Source organism: Trichosurus vulpecula, chromosome 3 (genome assembly GCF_011100635.1).
Source record: "Trichosurus vulpecula isolate mTriVul1 chromosome 3, mTriVul1.pri, whole genome shotgun sequence".
Taxonomy (NCBI): domain Eukaryota; kingdom Metazoa; phylum Chordata; class Mammalia; order Diprotodontia; family Phalangeridae; genus Trichosurus; species Trichosurus vulpecula.
In genome coordinates, this window is record NC_050575.1 from 180,071,306 (window position 1) to 180,089,105 (window position 17,800).

General features: G+C 42.9%; 1 protein-coding gene across 1 annotated transcript in view; it reads right to left on the minus strand.

The window, feature by feature from the left end:
• Positions 1-17,800, minus strand: part of COL20A1 (collagen type XX alpha 1 chain) — a 66,714-nt gene that overhangs the window by 19,223 nt on the left and 29,691 nt on the right. Inside the window, exons 18-26 of the mRNA XM_036748415.1 lie at positions 13,063-13,225; positions 12,435-12,564; positions 7,058-7,096; positions 5,060-5,198; positions 4,346-4,488; positions 3,493-3,602; positions 1,055-1,213; positions 814-891; positions 147-233 (exon numbers count right to left, since the gene is read on the minus strand). Of these exons, the coding sequence (XP_036604310.1) occupies positions 147-233; positions 814-891; positions 1,055-1,213; positions 3,493-3,602; positions 4,346-4,488; positions 5,060-5,198; positions 7,058-7,096; positions 12,435-12,564; positions 13,063-13,225 (1,048 nt within the window). The remainder of the gene's footprint in view (positions 1-146; positions 234-813; positions 892-1,054; positions 1,214-3,492; positions 3,603-4,345; positions 4,489-5,059; positions 5,199-7,057; positions 7,097-12,434; positions 12,565-13,062; positions 13,226-17,800) is intronic.

Below are 17,800 nucleotides of genomic sequence, written 5' to 3' on the forward strand. Positions count from 1 at the left end.
AGCCCATCTCTGAGATTGCCAAGTGTTTACAGGATTAAGAGGGACCATTTCTGGATGTTCCCATTGCTTGGTTTCCCCTACAATTGTCCTTCTGGGTCAGACAGGTGTCTGTGGTCATATAATAAGGAAGAGAAAGGCGAACTTACAGGGGGCCCTGGAGGCCCTGGAGGGCCAGGCTGATCTGAAGAGCAAGTGCAGGCAGAAGTCAGAGCAGGGCAGGTTTCTGCATCTCTCTGAAAAGAAAGGAAATATATTTGCCCACTTACACACATTTGCCTAGAACCTAACAAATTAAGGCCACCATATATGCAGGTAGATGAATTAAGGGACACAAAAAAACCTTTTCTAGCCTAGGACACCCCACTCCAGCAGTGGTAGTGGGTGCCTACCAGTCTTGGAGTGATTGTCCCGACCAATGGGGAGATGCTAAGTGATAAGTGTTCCCAAGTTCTACTATCCCAAACACAATGGTATTCATTCTTTAGCTCAAATGCAACCTTCTTTGTGAAGCCTTCCTAATTCCTACCACTGCTCTCAATTGGATACCATCTCTCTTGTCTCTGAGCCCCTATAGCACTTTATTTGTGCCCTTCTTATGATCTTTACCACATTCTGTTATTTATGCATTTGACTTTCTTTTCCTAAGAGACTATAGAGTCCTTGAGGACTGGGACCATGGCTTACTTATTGTTTATCTATTATACTGAGCTTTGTACGTAGTAGGTTCTTGTTAAATGACTAAACTAATGGGGAGATGAATGAATGAATGAGTCAATGAGTAGGGCAGGGAATGAAGGCAAGTTATTGTCATACCAGTGCAGGGACCTCACAGCATCTGTCTTCCTCAGCCCAGGTGTCACTGCAAACGATCTGCAAGGCCTGGAGCTGAAACTGGGAATGCAACAAAGATGGCAATGTGATCAGTATTGGACATTGGACAGATGGCCAACCTAGACTCAACCAGGATGAGTCTTAGGCAAAGCCAGAAAGTCAGCCAAGTTTGTCTTCCTATTGACAATAGCCCCAACAAGAAAGGAAATGTGCCTGAGCTTACAGTCGCTGAGCCACTCCGGGGGCCCCTGGTCTTGGTTAGTTTCCCCAACATGACAAATCCTGCAGTTGATGGGCTCGCAGCCTCGTTGATCAGCCTCTCTGTGACCTTCCGGCAATCAACGTAGAGCTTAACCTTGCTGCGACTGACTGCCACGTGTACCTGCCAAGGAGAGAGCTAAGCAACATTGGCCCTAGTGCTTTGTAGGGGACAGAGGAAATGAATATAGAAAGGGAAACTCTTATTGGCAAAGGTCACCCACCAGGTCCAAAGGATGAAGCCCTTTATCTTGAGGCATAAGGAAAAGTGCTACCATCTGTGAAGCAACCAAGGCTAAAAACAACCCAGATTGGCAATAATCCTCATAAAGCTATCCCCTCAATATCATCTTACATCACACCTTCTTTTTACTATCAAACTCATAGAAAGAAGCATCCACCCCACTGTCTCCACTTCTTCACACCCCACTCACTTCTCAATCCTTTACAATTTGTCTTTTCAAGTCATCACTCTGGTGAAATTGCTCTCTCCAAGGTTACCAGTTGTCTTTTAACTGTGAAATCAGGTACCCATTGGTTGGGGAATGGCTGGAAAAAAACTTTTTACCATAGTATTACCATGAATATAAAGTGGAGATTATTATGGAGAAGGAAATGGCAAATACAAGGAATTCAGAGAAGCAAGGGAAGACATGTATGAACTGATATAGAGCAAAATACCTCTCTTCAGAAGGGTGGAGACCACTAGGGCTGAATGGTCAATAAACTATCAGACACGTTTATTGTATTTGCTTAATTGTTTTTCTTGAAACACAGGGTTCAGTATGAAGTGGGGTGGGCTGCATCACTTCTGCCTTCTAGATTTCTTTTTGGACAATCTGGAGGCATCTCAAATGCGGCATATCCAAAATTACATCTCTGCCAAACTTCTATTTTTCTGCTAATGGCACCATCCTCTTCCTATTCATCCTGGTTCATAACCTTGGAGTCACTCTCAACTCCTCCTTCTCTGTCTCTGCACCCTCCCAGCCTGTATCCATTCAGCTGCCAAGTCTTGGTGATCCAGTCTCTTGCGCTAATCCACTCTACTCTCTACTCATGGAGCCACAGCCTTCTTTCAGGTTCTCCTTTCTTGACCTCTCTTCTGTACTACTGTCTTAACCTTGGAATAGGTCACTTTGCTGCCACTCTCCCCTCCAGAATTCATCTTTTGCACAATTGCCAAAACAATCTTCCCAAAGCACAGGGCTGACTATGTCACTCCTCAGCTCACAAACCTCCAGTTGCTTCTCCTTTTCTCCAGGACAAAATGTCTGCTCCTTATCCTAGCCTTCTACTCTCTTCACAGTCTGGCTTCCACTACCATTCATTTCATGAACTCTCTCTGCTCCTGCCCCGCTGAACTACTAGCTGCTACCCAGACTTAATACTCCATTTCCAGCCACTGCTCATTCGCTAAGCTGTTCCCCATACCCATCTCCTCATCTTGACCTCACAATTCCCAGAATTCCTAGCTTTGTCAAGGCTCAGCTCAGGTGCCACCTTCTCTTGAAGCCTTCTGTCTGATCCTTCCACTTGTTAGTGCTTTCTCTGACCTAAATTTTCCTCACACTGTACTTTTTTTGTTTGTGTCATATCGTCCAGTAGACTATAAACTCTTTAAGGAAGAGACTATTTTAATTTGTTTCATTTTGTTTAATTTTGTGTTATTTTGTATCTCCAATACCTAGAACAATGCCTTACACATAGTTAAACTGAATTTAATTGAATTAAAGAACTCTGAGATTATTTAATCCGGAGGTTCTCAACCCTCATATTCAGGCAGTGAATAGATCTCACGGTGTCTTAAAAAATTACACCTGTATTTACACTAACCTCTAATTGAAACTTAGCATTTCCTTTAATTCAAAAAAATTTACTTTGAGAAGGGGTCCAGAGGCTTTATCAGACTACCCAAAGAGTCCACAACACAAAAAAGATTAAGAACCCTTGATCTAATACAAACTGCTCATTGTACAGAGAAGAAACAGACCCAGCCTGGGAAGGAGCTTGTCATAGGCCCCAGAGCTAATGGATGACAGAGCCAGGACAAGAGCTCAGTCCTAACTTCTAGCCCAGTGTCCTTTCTTCTCAGGAATCCAGAATGCTAACCCTGGCTTTGCCACTCACAAGCTGCATTATCTTAGGTAAGTCATCCTCCCCTCCCTCCGACATGCCCTACTCAGTAGAGCATTTGTCTAATGAAGACAGAAGATTTACATAAAACATGCAGAGATGTGAGCAAAAAGCAAAAAGCTCTCTAGAAATGCAGCATGTGAAATGTTTCCGGCAAGGCAGAGTCAGAAACGATTGGGCCCATAACAAGGGGACAGGATGGCAGAGGACCAAGAACCAAGTGGCCTGTGCTAAAAACCAAGCTGTGACCCTCTTCAAAGTTAGGACCTTGTGGAAGCTCCCATAAAATATCTTCTTCACTTCCTGCAAATCAAACGTGACTTCTTGCAACTCAGCCTTGTGGTCACGATTGAAATAGGTCAGCGACTTTCTGCCAGCTGTAGGGGGAAAAAAATCAGATGATAACAGAGCAGACAACCCAAACCGGACACACCTTTCACCCTCAATCTAGGACCAGCTGTGGAATTCAGGGGCCATAAGCCACTCCCAGACTAGTTCCTCAGAACTGTAATTGTGGAGAAGGTGTTCACAATTGTTACACAGTGTGGATGATGTAACAAGAGGACTTGGGAGAGGTTTGGGGAGACAGGCAACAAACAGTAGGTTTGCAGGCAACTCTCATCTATCTGTTCGAGTTAATTCAAAAGTCACAAATATTTGTCTTCAGAATGAATGACACATTAAAAATAATGGTTTCACCTGTCTAATTATGTTTGACATGGGGTGGGGGTGGAGGGCAAAGTTTCAACTGATCTATTTGACTCCTAATTAATGGTAGATGGATAGTGGCAGAAAGAGGGGGGTTGAGGGAGGGTGGTTGGAGTTAAGGAAGAGGTAGCTCAGATATCTGCCTATGGTGACAGCAGTGGGGGAGGGACAGGGACAGACTGGCCTGGAGTTAAAAACCTGCAGTGGATAATGCACATGCACACAATTAAGAGCTGACTGCAAGTATTATTTGGTGGACCCTTAAACTTGCCCCAACTTTCCACTCAAGTAACTCTGTTCTCATGAGTTTCAGTTCACAAATTAATTGCTTAGAGTGAATGAGGTAACAATATTTAGGGGCATTATCTAACAGCCTTGGGCCCCTGCCCCTCCAGGAACCCCAAAATGATACCATCAAGGGTAACTCCAAGAAGGGGCTCGAAGGTCTCATCAGCGATCTGCCACAGCGCAAAGGGCTCTCTAGGTGTCTCTGGGAGCACACGGAGGAGAAAGCTGATGGTGTGCTCTGGGGGGAGGGCAGCTGGATGGATTTCACTAGATTAACACAAAGACAGACACCCCCACCCCAGGAGAGATATTAGAGACAACTCCTATCAGGGTACTGGCAACCTAGGGGTGGGGAGGACAGAACAGCTTGACTATGTATATTCTAGCTTTACCAATTGATGGCAAAAGACCATGGCACAATTCAGGGGCACGGGGTGGGGTGGGGTGGATGATGGTCTTTTTGAAGCTCAGGAGTTAATGCAGGAGGTATTGTACTAAGTTTAACCCTCTACATTTGGACTTTACTAAGAGGGAAGATATGAAAGGCCCAGTCCTCCTAGGGAGGGGCCTTTCTTGGCCCCTGCCATTGCCCATAGAGAAGCCCCTTGAAGCAAGATCATGGGGTCATAGAATCATATATAAAGCAGCAAGCAAGGTGACCTCAGAAGGTCATCTAGTTGAACCCTCTCACTTTACAGATGAGAAAATTGAGGCTTACTGAGATTAAGTGACTTGTCCAAGATCACAGGTAGTAAGCAGCAGAACCAGGCTTCAAACCCAGGTCCCCTAACTCCAAATCCAGCCCATTCTCCACTGTATCATCCTGCCTCAGTCCTACCTGGCTCGACGCATCAGTTGGACATCTCTGAAGAGCGTATAGGTACGAGTTCCACTGAAGATAGAGGGCTCCATTGAGACCCCTTTGATGGATGCATACTCCTTTTCCACTAGGCCAAAAGCCTCCATCATGTCAAATCCTGGAACATTCAGAAAATGATGAGTGGCAAGGGAAAAAATAAATAGAAGGAGAGAGACAGTAAAGGGAGAAAGGAATGGGGAGAAAGATGCAGAAAGAGGCAGTAGGGAAGAGAAGAAAGACAGGAAGATGGAGGGGAGAAAAAGAGAGAGGGCAGGAGAGAAAGAGAGAGGAGAGGAGAGGAGAGGAGAAGGGAGGAGAGAGGAGAGGAGAGGAGAGGGAGAGAGAGAGGGAGAGAGAGACAGATTGAGAATCGCCTTGGTGGCAGGGTTTAAAATTTTTTTTGATGGTTTATTCTTTGCCTTTAGTTTTTGTGACTATTCCCCGACCCAAGTGGTGTTAATATGCATGATGTTGGCACGTACCAGGTTTGTCTACATGCAGACATAACCTGGAGGCCTCCCTTCTCTTCTATCTGTCTTCTTGCTTACTACAAGCTGCCACTCTCCAAGTGGCTGTGTTCTTGCTAAGTAATATGTCAACTTCAAGGACCTGTGAACATGAACCAAGCCCTACGGAGCTGCCTATTCAGAGCTTGGGGCCACTCAGCACCTGTTACCAAGTCCTTGGACTACCCTGACATCATCACCCAATGCCTTAGGCTCTAAGCATTAAGAAGGCCTAGAGCCACTTCAGAGAGAGTTATCCTAGTTCCTTCCTCTCCCCATCCAGGCAGACCCAAGAGATACAATTACCAGTACGAGATTCTCACGGTGGGAAAAACATATTATCTGTTTCTCTGCCCTGGCAGAAGTTTAATAAGCTGACGTGTGTGTGTGTGTGTGTGTGTGTGTGTGTGTGTGTGTGTGTGTGTTTTAAAAAGAGATCAGTAATGAGTTTTTTCTTCCTAACATGGTACCAAATGCACTGTTGGAAAGGAGAAATAACTGCAGATTCTGTAAGTCTTGGAAGGAAAGTCATTTTTATCTCTGCCTGTCCCACCTTATATTTCATATATCACAGAAGTTTCTAATCTATCAAAATTGTGTTTCCATTCCTGGCTCTTTATGTCACTTATTTTCTCACTCTCTAGAGTCCTATCAGGACTTTCAGAGGTTTCTTCCTTCCACCGTGAGCCAATCACGTCACCCTGGCTGGTTTTCCTCTGTCTTAGCTGGCTATCAAAGCACTCTGACTCACTCCTCATTTCAGATATTAATTGGTATAAAGCAGACAGTGAAATCTGAATTCATGTTTCTGGCTTATCGGAGCTTCCAGAAGGCAAGGGGTAATATAGCCAGTTATCTTGAAGCCTAGAAAAGGAGTAAGTTTGTCTTAAAAGATCCTCTTCCAAATACCCTTTTCTCCTACTCCTACCCCCCACCATTCTATTGATTCTAGTAGCCATTACATATTTGACATCTTTAGTAAAAGTAAGATTGGGATATAAAATTCCACACAGGGTAGGGGGTGTGTGTGTGTGAGAGAGAGAGAGAGAGAGAGATAAAGAAACACAGACACAAGAGAGGGGAGGGGAGTAGGGAGGGAATGAGAAAAAGAGAGGAAGGAGAGAAAGAGAGAGTAAGAAGAGGAGAAGGAGATAGTGGTTCTATGGAATAGAAGATTGGAGAGAGGGGGGGGAGGGAAGGAGGGAGGGAGGGAGGGGGAGAGAGAGAGAGAGAGAGAGAGAGAGAGAGAGAGAGAGAAGAGAAGAAGAAGAAGAAGAAGAAGAAGAAGAAGAAGAGAGAGAGAGAGGAGGAGGAGGAGGAGGAGGAGGAGGAGGAGGAAGAGGAGATAGAGATACTAGGATTATATTGTACAAAGGGGAACAAGAACAGGAAGGTGGATGAGTCTGAGAGATCAGAGTTTAGTACTACTACCAAGGCACAGTTGGGAACAAGACATAAACAAGTTCTATACCTGGCAGAGAGCTGTTGGCACCAAGAGCTGGGCAAGCCGCTAAGAGACAAACAAAATGGTATTTAGGGAAGCAAGTTTAGCCCATCAAGTAACCAGATGCATCACTCCCAGAATTGTCATGAGTAGGTCCTGGAACAGTATTTTGGAGTTCATATTCCTAGAGTTTAGGAAACACCAACCTCACACCAACTTCATATGTAAATCTAACTTATCATTACTTTATTACAGGAGGAAACTGAAGATCAGAGAGTTTTAGTAGTTTTCTTATAGTCACACAGAAAATATTAGACCCAGAATGTATACCTAGCAGTCCCTTAAAGAGGTGAGGATTTTTCTGAAATGAAACTCAGTCACTACATATAGACCGCTCTCAGTTATCCACAAATGGGAGACTGTCTACAGGTTTTTCCTACTCTACTAAGCAGCTCGTCCTAGGCTACTGACCCCAGTGTTGATCTGGTCATTGAGAGCCCACGTATATCTGCCCACAAGAGTGTTCTGTCCTGAGACTGTTTCTAAATTCTAAAACTAAATGTTAGTCATTTGGGGATTATTCCTATCCTTGATCCTCTCTTCCACACAAATGAGAGCTGTCAAGTTTTTTAGACTTCATCCAATGAATGAGTCTTCCAAATCCATTCATCCTGGAGTAACCAAAATCCATTCTTCTGGAAACTGAGAGGGAGCCTCTGGGTGGGATTGCAGAGAGACAAAGACTACTTTGGTGAAAATGGAAGTCATCTACCTGTTTTCTTTCAGAAAAGGCAGGAAACAATATCCATACCTAATTAAATCTCGGTCTCTGATCTAGAACTAAAGATTACAGAATGATAGATGAAACCTTAGCGATAACCTAGACCAATCCCCTCACTTTAACAATAGGGAGGGATATTGAGGCCAAGGTCACTCAGCTATTAATACTTTCTCCAGATTCCTTTTTCGTACTTCCACAACTTCCCCCTTATGTACCTACTCAGACCCTGCTCAAACACTTTAAGTGATGGTAAGATCATTGCCTCATAAGACAGACCAGTTAATTATTGGGCATCTCTGGAATTTAAAACCCACTCTTGAACCTGCTGTCAATCTCAGTCACATGTATGAATGAGCTGGAGTCAGTCTTCTACCTGTTCACATTCTGAGCCTCATCTCTCATTGTGGAAAGTAAGGTCTGTTAAAGCAGTTTCAGGTGAGATAGAATTTTTTTGGAAGGGCGAGAGCATATTAACCCCTTATATCAGATCTCATAGCAATGGTCTGTTCCATCCATGTATAAGGCTGCTTCTACTTATACCATGTTGCTTGGTAGAAATCTAGCATTTAGAATAAGATGAGCAAAAAAAGAGTTCCTTTGTTCTTCCTAGACAAGCCAAATCTGGCATATTAGGCTCGTTCTAGGTACTACGTTCTAAGAGGGTCATTGACAAACTAGACAGTGTCTGGAAAGAGCAACTGGAATGGAGAGGGAATGGGATACTACATCTTATAAGAAATGGGAAAGGGAATTAGAGGGACTTAGCCTGAAGAAGAGAAGATTCAGGGGAGACTTGGTCACTATCTCCAAATACGCAAATTCTGGCAAATATGGAAATGACTGGCAAATGAAAGAGGGATTAGATTTGATCTGCTTGGCTTCAGAGAGTAGAGTGAAAGTTATAGGGAGACAGGATTTGGCTCAATATAAGGAAGAACTTTCTACCAAGCAGAGCTGAGTAACCATGATGCTAGCTGTATTACTAAGCAATGTGTTTGCCATCTCTCTGAGCCTGAATATCCACTTGTCAGAGATGCTATTGAGGCAATCCTTGTATGGGATAAGAAGGTGGACTAGATGGATATCTGGGGACTCTTTCAACTCTGAAATCATAGGAGTATATGAGGAAGGGCCAAAAGGGCCAATCAGTCCTGTTGCAAGTGAAAGCTATTATTTGCTTTTTAATTCTCCAGACACTGAACTTGGCAGAGTTGGGGACCAGGGAAGCTATAGATGAAATCTCAGGTGTCCCTGAAAAGTCAAGGGTGATTTATAGATTGAGTTTCCTCAATCACTTTCACAGCCACCAATATAATCACCCCTCAGGACCTTAAAGTTCCTCATGAATTATGGTTGCTATATCTGCAGCATCTGGCAATTTGGACACAGGAAACAGCTACTTCTATTGAATGAGGCTTCTAGCTGCCGGTGTCTGGCTTCTGGAAAATGTTTTTGAACAAAATAAATGCCATTGACTAGGAGATGACTAAAAGATATATAGTACATGAATGTAAGAGCATGTTTTTGTAGAATAAGAAGTAGAAACTATTAGAAATTCAGAGAAACATGGGAATAGTTGCATGATCTGATGCAGAGTAATAAAGAGAACCAAGAGAACAATCTATATAATGATAACAATGTAAATGAAAAGATCACTAGGAGGAAGTTGGACTGAGTGATCAAAAAATCAATGGAGACACTACAGAACAGATAATTAAATATTCCTATCCACTCATGTCAGCGACCTCTAGCACTGGATATTGTACACATAGTTTACAATCACTGTATCATATGTTTTTTGCCTAACTCTTGTTTTCGGACAGAAGAAGACGCTACACAAGTCACTTACCCACTGTTTTCCTTGAAGGCAGCTAGATGATTCAGTGGTTAGAGTGCTGTGCCTTGAGTCAGGAAGACATGAGTTCAAAAACCAGCCTTAGACACTTAGTAGCTGTGTGACCCTGGGCAAGTCACTTAACCTCTCTTTGACTTAATTCAATGGAAAAGGGAAAAGCAAACCACTCCAGTATCTTTGCCAAGAAAACCCCAATGGCGTGCTATGGTCCACTGGGTCACAAAGAGTCTGATGTGATTGAATACTGAGCAATAACCACAATTTCAACAGAATGTGGGAAGGAGTTGAAATAATTGTGATGCAAAGAGAAAAGACATCAATAAAATGTTTTTTGGTTGGTTTTCTTTTAGGGGGAAGGTAGGGCAATTGGGGTTAAGTGACTTGCCTAAGGTCACATAGCTAGTACATGTGTCAAGTATCTGAGGTTGGATTTGAACTCAGGTCCTCTTGACTCCAGGGCCGGTGCTTTATTCACTGCACCACCTAGCTGCCCCCCAAAAAATGCTTTTTAAAGGAAAACAGTGTTTAGATGAGAATGCCAGGGTAAGGAAATGAAGGGATAAGTTTCCAGGTGACTTTAGCATTTACAATGCCACCTCAGTCACCCAGATTGATAACATTGTTCCTGCCACTATAGTTCAGAATGAAGGGGATGATGGTCCTTTCATCCCTATCCCGATCATTGTGTTTATATTTTATTTTAAAATATTTTTATTGATAGCTTTTGTTTTTATGCCACTTTCATTTCTAAATGTAACCCTCCCCTCAGCTTTATCCATCAAGCCATCCCTTGTAACAAAAGTTTAAAAAGATTTTTTTAAAAAGCGATTTAGCAAAACTATCCAATAAATTACATAATCTGACAGTATATGCAATGTTGCTCACATATAGTTCTCCACTACTGAAAAGAAGAAAAAGGAGGTATGCTTTTTTCCTCCCTTCGGGACCAAGCTTGGTCAATATAATTAGACTGGTCTTCACATTTAAACGGGACATCAACAAGCTGGAGTTCATCCACAACAGGTTATCAGATGGAGGTAGAAGATAATCAGACAACACAGAAAGCTGACTCATGACCTGCCCAAGTAAAGATGAGAGGCTGGGTAACTCAGTTACAAAGTGACTAGGTAACTGCCTAGACACAACAATAGAGCCCCTTTTCCCTTCTAACTCTGCCACCACCCTGGTCTGGGCTCTCGAGCCCTTGGTGTCAGACTATACAATAGCCTGCTGGTTGGTCTTCTTGCCTCAAGTCTCTCTCCACTCTGGTCTAGCCTCCACTCAGCTACCAAAGTGATGCTTCCAAAGTACAGGTCTGATCATATCACCCCTCTAGTCAGCAAACTCCAGGGACTCTTTATTACCTCCAGGATCAAATAGAAAACCCTCTGTTTGACTTTTAAAGCCTTCCATAACCTGGTCCCTTTCTACCTAGTACTCTCATACCTTACTCTTTTCCCACGTACTCTGCAATCCAGTGACACTGGTCTCCTTGCTGTTCCTCCCATAAGATATTCAATTTCCAGGCTCTGTGCATTTTCACTGACTATCCTCCATGCCTGGAGTGCTCTGCCTGCTTACTTCTGCCTCCTGGTTTCCCTGGACTTCTCCAATTCTCTGCTAAAATCTCAACTTCTGCAAGATTTTCCTACAACCTCACCCCCCATGCTAGTGCCTTTTCTCTAAGATTATCTCCAATTTATCCGGTCTATATTTTGTTTGGACATAGTTGTTTACATGCTATCTCTTCCGTTATATTGCTACTTTCTTGAGAGAGGGCTAAAAACAAAGAAAACAAAAAACTAAACACAAAGAAAGAGGACTTGCTTTGTTAGAACAGTGATTGGTAAAGAAGGTGCTTAACGAATGTTTGTTGACTTGAATTCATATGGGGGCACTAGTAAGGGCAGTTAAGGGGCTCAGTGGATACAGCACTGGGCCTGGGGTCACGAAGACCTGATTTCAAAATCTGGCCTCTGACACTAAATAGCTGTGCGACCCTGGGCCAGTCACTTAACCTTGTTTGGTTCAATTTCCTCACTTGTAAAATGAGCTGGAGTAGGAAATGGCAAACCACTCCAGGATCTTTGCCAAGAAAACCCCAAATGGAGTCAGGAAGAGTCTGACATGATGGAAAGGACTGAATGAAAACAATAGCGAGGGCCCTCCCTCCTACAAACATACCTAATGATTTCTCCCTCTGGTCTTTTCACAATGGCTAAATTTCCAGCATCCATTTCTTAAGGTAAAGCTCTCCTAGTTTCTGTCTTAAGATAAAGACACCCTTGGAAGGAAACACTGCTCAGTCCTCCACATCATGAGATTATGAAAGTCTCTCCTTTCCCAGTGGAAGGGCTGTGGCAGGATTAGGGTGATGGGAGCCCAGAAGGAGACAACAAAACAACAAGAAATGGCTCAACAAGAGAAAATAGAGTATGCTAAAGGCAAACTTAAACGTGGCATAATAGAGAAGGCCCTAGGCTCCAGAGTCAAGAGATCAGGTCTGCCTCTACCACTTAGCAGTTGTGTGACCAAAAGAAAATCATTTAATATTTTGAAGCCTTGATTTCCTCATTTCTAACATGGGGATAATCATTTTTGCCCTGCCCCGCTTCAGAGGACTGTTGGGAAGATCAAATGAGACCTGACACATGATTAGGCTTGGAAAGAAGTTAAAAGTACTGTTCTAGTACAATGCCAGGATTGATTACTGCTCATCAGCCACTGATCACTCTGCCTGGAAATAGGGGTAAGATTAGTATACTTACCAGTCCTTCCTATGGCAGACACAACATTGCTCTCTCCCAGGCTGTAGACAGCTGAAACCATAACCTTGTACTTGGTCCCAGGGAGCAGGAGAGGAAGTGTCACATGGTTCTCTGGGCCAGGAACTATGATCTACCAGGACCAGCAGAAAGAATTTTTGTTTTCCAAGCAAGGACATGTCTCTCTCTGTTCTGTTCATCATTACTAATTGATATATTGCTTTGAAAGTGTTTTCTTTGTTCAGTTATGCACTTTCTACCTCATATTAAGGACTCCCTAAAGGTAGAGCTATGTTTTCTTCCTCAGACTCATCCCTACCCCACCCCTCCCCCAACCCAGGGCAGAACTGTGACTTCAGACTAGTCCCCACCTTCACTCCCACCCCCTAGGGTAGGACTGTTTCTCCTTCCACAGACCAGCTCTACCTACCATCAAGGACAGGGTAGTATCTCCATTTCTCACCACATCTCTTCCCCATCCCACTCCTCTCTTTCCCATCCCTGACTACATACTATCTACCTCCTATCTTAGGAATCAGTATAAAGGGTAGCCACTATAAAGTAGAATGAACTGGCCACCTTAATAGTACCTCAGTTGAATGATTGTTCCCCAATTCAGCCCTGGACTTACTGTTTTCTCAGGGCCAGAGCCAGAAGCCAGGGCATAGGTGAGTCTGTAGTGCAGAACGTTGTCGTTAGGGGGTGTCCAGATGATCCGAAGGCTGCTGGGAGTCTCTGAGGCTAGCACAAGGTTCAAGGGTGGATTCCTGCTCACTGTAGCAGAGAACACAGTGCTTTGGAAAAGGAGGACGGGGCTGCCTAGAGATGGCAAAGGCCACTAAGGGACATGAGCTCATTTTACTAATCTTACGAAAAGAGCAAGGGACAGTGACAGGAAGTAGGATAGTGAAGGTGGGGTGGGGGAAAAGAAAGCTGGTGTACCTTGACTTAAGGAAATCTATTAGGCTGCCCTTTGAACTGCTTATTTCTGTCTCTGTACCATTTTGTTCACGCAGTTCTTTCCATCTAGAATGCTCTTCTCTGTGCCTACTGCCATCCCACAAACTAAAACTTAGGTGACTTCTCCATGGGTTACTCCTACCCATTATGATCACCCCTTCACTTAATCATATATTGTTGTGACAGTCTGATTCAATCACATTCCACAAACATTTATTAAACACTTAGTATGTACAGGGAGAGCACCTGAGAATCAGACAAAACTAAAATAGTTCCTGCCCTCAAGGAGTGTACATTTTATTGGGAGATATAATAAAGAATAAGATAAAAATGGTATAGGGACTGAACTTGTTATTTCTTTGGTACACTAACTCCCAGATGATAGCATTCCTTAGGTTCAGTTCTGCACTTCCTATGCAATTTACATTCTACTTACAGAGCTGCCTGGAGCAGAGAGGTTAAGTGTCTTTCCCAGAGTCTCAGCCAGAATGGATCAGAGGCAGACCTGGAACCCCGGTCTTCCTAGTTTGAGGCCAGCTCTGTAATCACTACATTATATGCCTGATTAATATATTCATGATGAATTGAGGGAGAGGGAGAAGGAGAGAGTATTAACAATTATGAGGATCAAGAAAGGCTTCCTGTAGAGATGACACATGGGCTGAGCATTGAAGGTAGCTAAAGATTCCCAGAAGGAAGGTGAAAAAGGGAGTCCATTCCAGGCATGAAGTTAGAGATGGAATGTTGTGATCAGGAAACAACAGGTAAGGAAGGAAGCTGGTTTGGCTGGAATGCAGAGTGCATGAAGGATTTTTAATAAGGCGAATATTGCCATTATTCATTCATTTTCATTAAGTATTTCCCTCTTACATCTCCTATTTTTCAATGCAAACACCCCTGAGAAGGATCTCACACTTAATCCACACTGTTTGGTGAATAGATTTATCCAAGGCTTTTAATAGGAAGGGTTGGGCAGTATTGAGCAATTATTCTGCCTATTTTCAACTGTAGAGCCCTAACCCTGATTCTAACTGTGAAGGGGCAAACAGAGGAGTGTGTATTTGATCCTAGAGACAACAGAAAGCCACCAGGGCTTCTTGAGCAGAGTGAAATGGGTCAGACTTGTGCTTTAGGAAGATGACTTCAACATCTAGGTGGAGAATGGATTAGGGAAGGGGAAAACTAGGAATCTCATTAGGCAGTTGTCGTCCTTCATGCTAGAAGAGGATCAATTGTGTCTGACTGTGACTGATCAGACCAAAGCTCTACCACAGGTTGGGTACAAATAGCCCATATGAACATTTGGAATGGAGATGGCTCTAAATTTGCACATCTCACATTTCATTTGAGCTACTGTAATTTTGCTTTGCTCATAGAGTACAGCACCTTTCTTATTTGATGAAGGTACAGCATGCTGGGTGGTCCTGTCTCATAAGTAATTCCAAAGCTCTTCAGAAAGGCTTTGAGAGGGTCCTTGTATCTTGTACCTTGTATCTTCTTATCTCTATGTGAGCGCTTGCCTTGTGTGCATTCTCCATAAAATTGTTTTTTAGGCAAACATATGTTTGGCATTTGAACAACGTAGCCAGAGCATCAGAGTTGCACTCTCTTGCAGAGTCTGAATGCTTGTCATTTCAGCTTGAGAACAGACCTCAGTGTCCAGTACCTTATCTTGCCAGGTGATCCTCCGAATCTTTCTAAGACAATTCAAATGGAAGCGATCCACTTTCTTGGCATGGCATTGGTATATTGTCCATGTTTCACAGGCACACAACAATGAGGTCAGCACAATGGCTCTGTAGATCTTCAGTGTGGTAGACAGCCTAACACCTCTTCTCCCCCTCACTTGCCTTAGGAGCCTCCCAAACATTTTGCTATCTCTGGCAATGCAGGCATCAACCTCATGATCTATGTGTACATCCTGGGAAAGTACACTGCCAAGGTAAATGAACTTATCTGGAGTATTCAAAATTTCTCCATTTGCTGTAACTGATGGTTCTACATATGGTGCAGTGCTGGCTGGTGGGAGAACCTCTATTTTCTTGGGGTTAATTGTTAGGCCAAAATTAGCACAAGCAGCAGAGAATCAATCCATGCTCTACTGCATATCAGGAATCTAATATCTGAAAATCTAATTAGGAGAGCTATTATATAAGTAGGAGGTGATGAGGGACTGAATTAGGGTGATGGTCGTCTGAGTAGGAAACAGATGATGTGGAGGTAGAATCAACAATATTTGCAATATTTGATTAGATATGGAAAATAAAGGGCAGGGAAGAGTCAAGAATTGCAGTGAGGTTTTGAAACTGGGTGACTGGAAGTATATTACTTTAACTCTCATGTGTCTATGTCCTATCCCCCCAACCAGACTCATAGACTTATAGAATGTTAGATTTGGGAGGGACCTTAGAGATAGTAATTTTGCAGATAGGCAAATGGAGGTTCAGAAACAACTTATTTAAAGTCACACATAGAATTAGTGGCAGAGCTAGACTTAGGTGCTAATTCTAGCTCTGTGACAAACTGTATGATTTTTGGTAAGTGACATATTAATATAGACTGAAAGTTCCCAGAAGGCTAGGATTATATTTTTTCCTTCTCTGTATCTGTCTTGGTTCTTAGCCCAGGATTTTGTATATAGTAGGTGCTTTTGAATGAATACATAAACCTGGTCCTTAGAGGGGCCCTTCACGGCATAAGGGATTTCATTATAATACACTAAACTCCTGGGAGTGAATGTAGAAATCTCCAAATATCACCAACCATCCCAGGGCAGCCTCTGGAAAGACTCTTCTGCCATTATTACATGCCTGGCCCACCCACCTGAGCTTACGCATATTATGAAGTATCTTACTCCCTGTAGTTGATAGGCAACCCTGTGAGTCACAGGCTAGAATCAGGACTCTGTCTCCCCAATACCAGTAGTGCCTTCAGGCTCCCAGATATAGGAACTTTCCTGAAAATCCACTGCAATTTTTCCTCTAGGGACCAAGGAAGAAAGGGGACAGAGGATGGCAGATTACAAACATGCCACATCCATTCCATGGCCAGTGAAGCCATTAGGCAGAGAATATTAATTGAGAGAACCTTTGGGGGAGAAGGTCTTTAAACATCATCCGCCATCTCCGGTGAATAAGAACCAGTCTTCAGATAAAGTGGTTTTTCTTATTTTCCTAAGTGCCCTGTGTGAGTAAGCACTTATATGCTCAGAGAAAGCTTCACCTGCTGTTCAGGTTAAGTGGAAAATCTGACCATAAACCAGCCATATTCATTAGACAAAGTCCATGTTGTAAATTAAGTGCCCTAGAACAAATTAGCCTTTTGGCCTCCTAAACTGTATAAGATCCCTTTGAAAAACATTGAACTTTAGAGCCAGAGGAGACCCTAGAGATCATCTAAATAAACCCCCTTATTTCACAGAGGAAGAAACTGAAGCCCCGAGAAGGCAAGGGACTTTCTCAAGGTTAAGCCGTGAATAAGTGACAAAACTTTCTGCCAAGTTGCAATCAAAGCTTTATTATTTGTGTATAGTATTTTATTAGTGGAAAAGTGGGGCATAATTTTAACCTGAGACTGGCTTTCCCACCACATCTAGAAGATACCAGAGCCCTCTTTTCCAAACCTCTGCCTGCATGGGGAATACATTCAATTTCTATCTGAGTCGCTGGGTATTAAGGCAAGGTTGGGGTAAGAGCAGGGGAGGTCATAAAACCTATCCCAAAGTCCAATAGAAATAATTATTATATTCAAGGGTGTGCTGGAGCCAGCTCAAATCAGCTCTAGAAGTCCATTGTTTAATTTTCAGCATGAGCATTTACACCTCAAAAGTTAGTGAACACTATAAATCAAGGATAAGTGTACTGTTCTATTGATTGTTAATAATGCAGATTAGCTTAAAAGTGTGTCAGGAGTACATTTTTTTTCAGAGTTGATTGTTACATGTTTACCAGCATACCTTGGTTTATGTTACTACATAATCATCAAAAGAGAGTTGCAATGGAGATTACATTCTCCTAGGTATTGTATTATCCATGTCCCTACTCTCTTTCCACTAGTGTGTATGATGAAGTGTATAACAGAATGGCGAGCATCACACTATGATTATGGTGTGGATGGTATATCTGGGGTGTATGTTTAACAACCAACTCTCTGAAAATATGTATTGATGATATACTTTTAAGTTTAATCTGCATTATTATCATTTTCCCCATCACTTTCCCAAGTCTGGACAATTAACAAAACAACAAATCAAGCCCTGAGAAGTAACATTTGCCCATTTTGGAGATATAAATGCTCACACTGAAAATTTAACAACTGCCTTTTACGCCCTTAGGAGCTGGCTCCAACGGGCCTCTGCTCATGTTTTATATACAAGTATGTATACATCATAGACTCTGACCTGTGGGTCT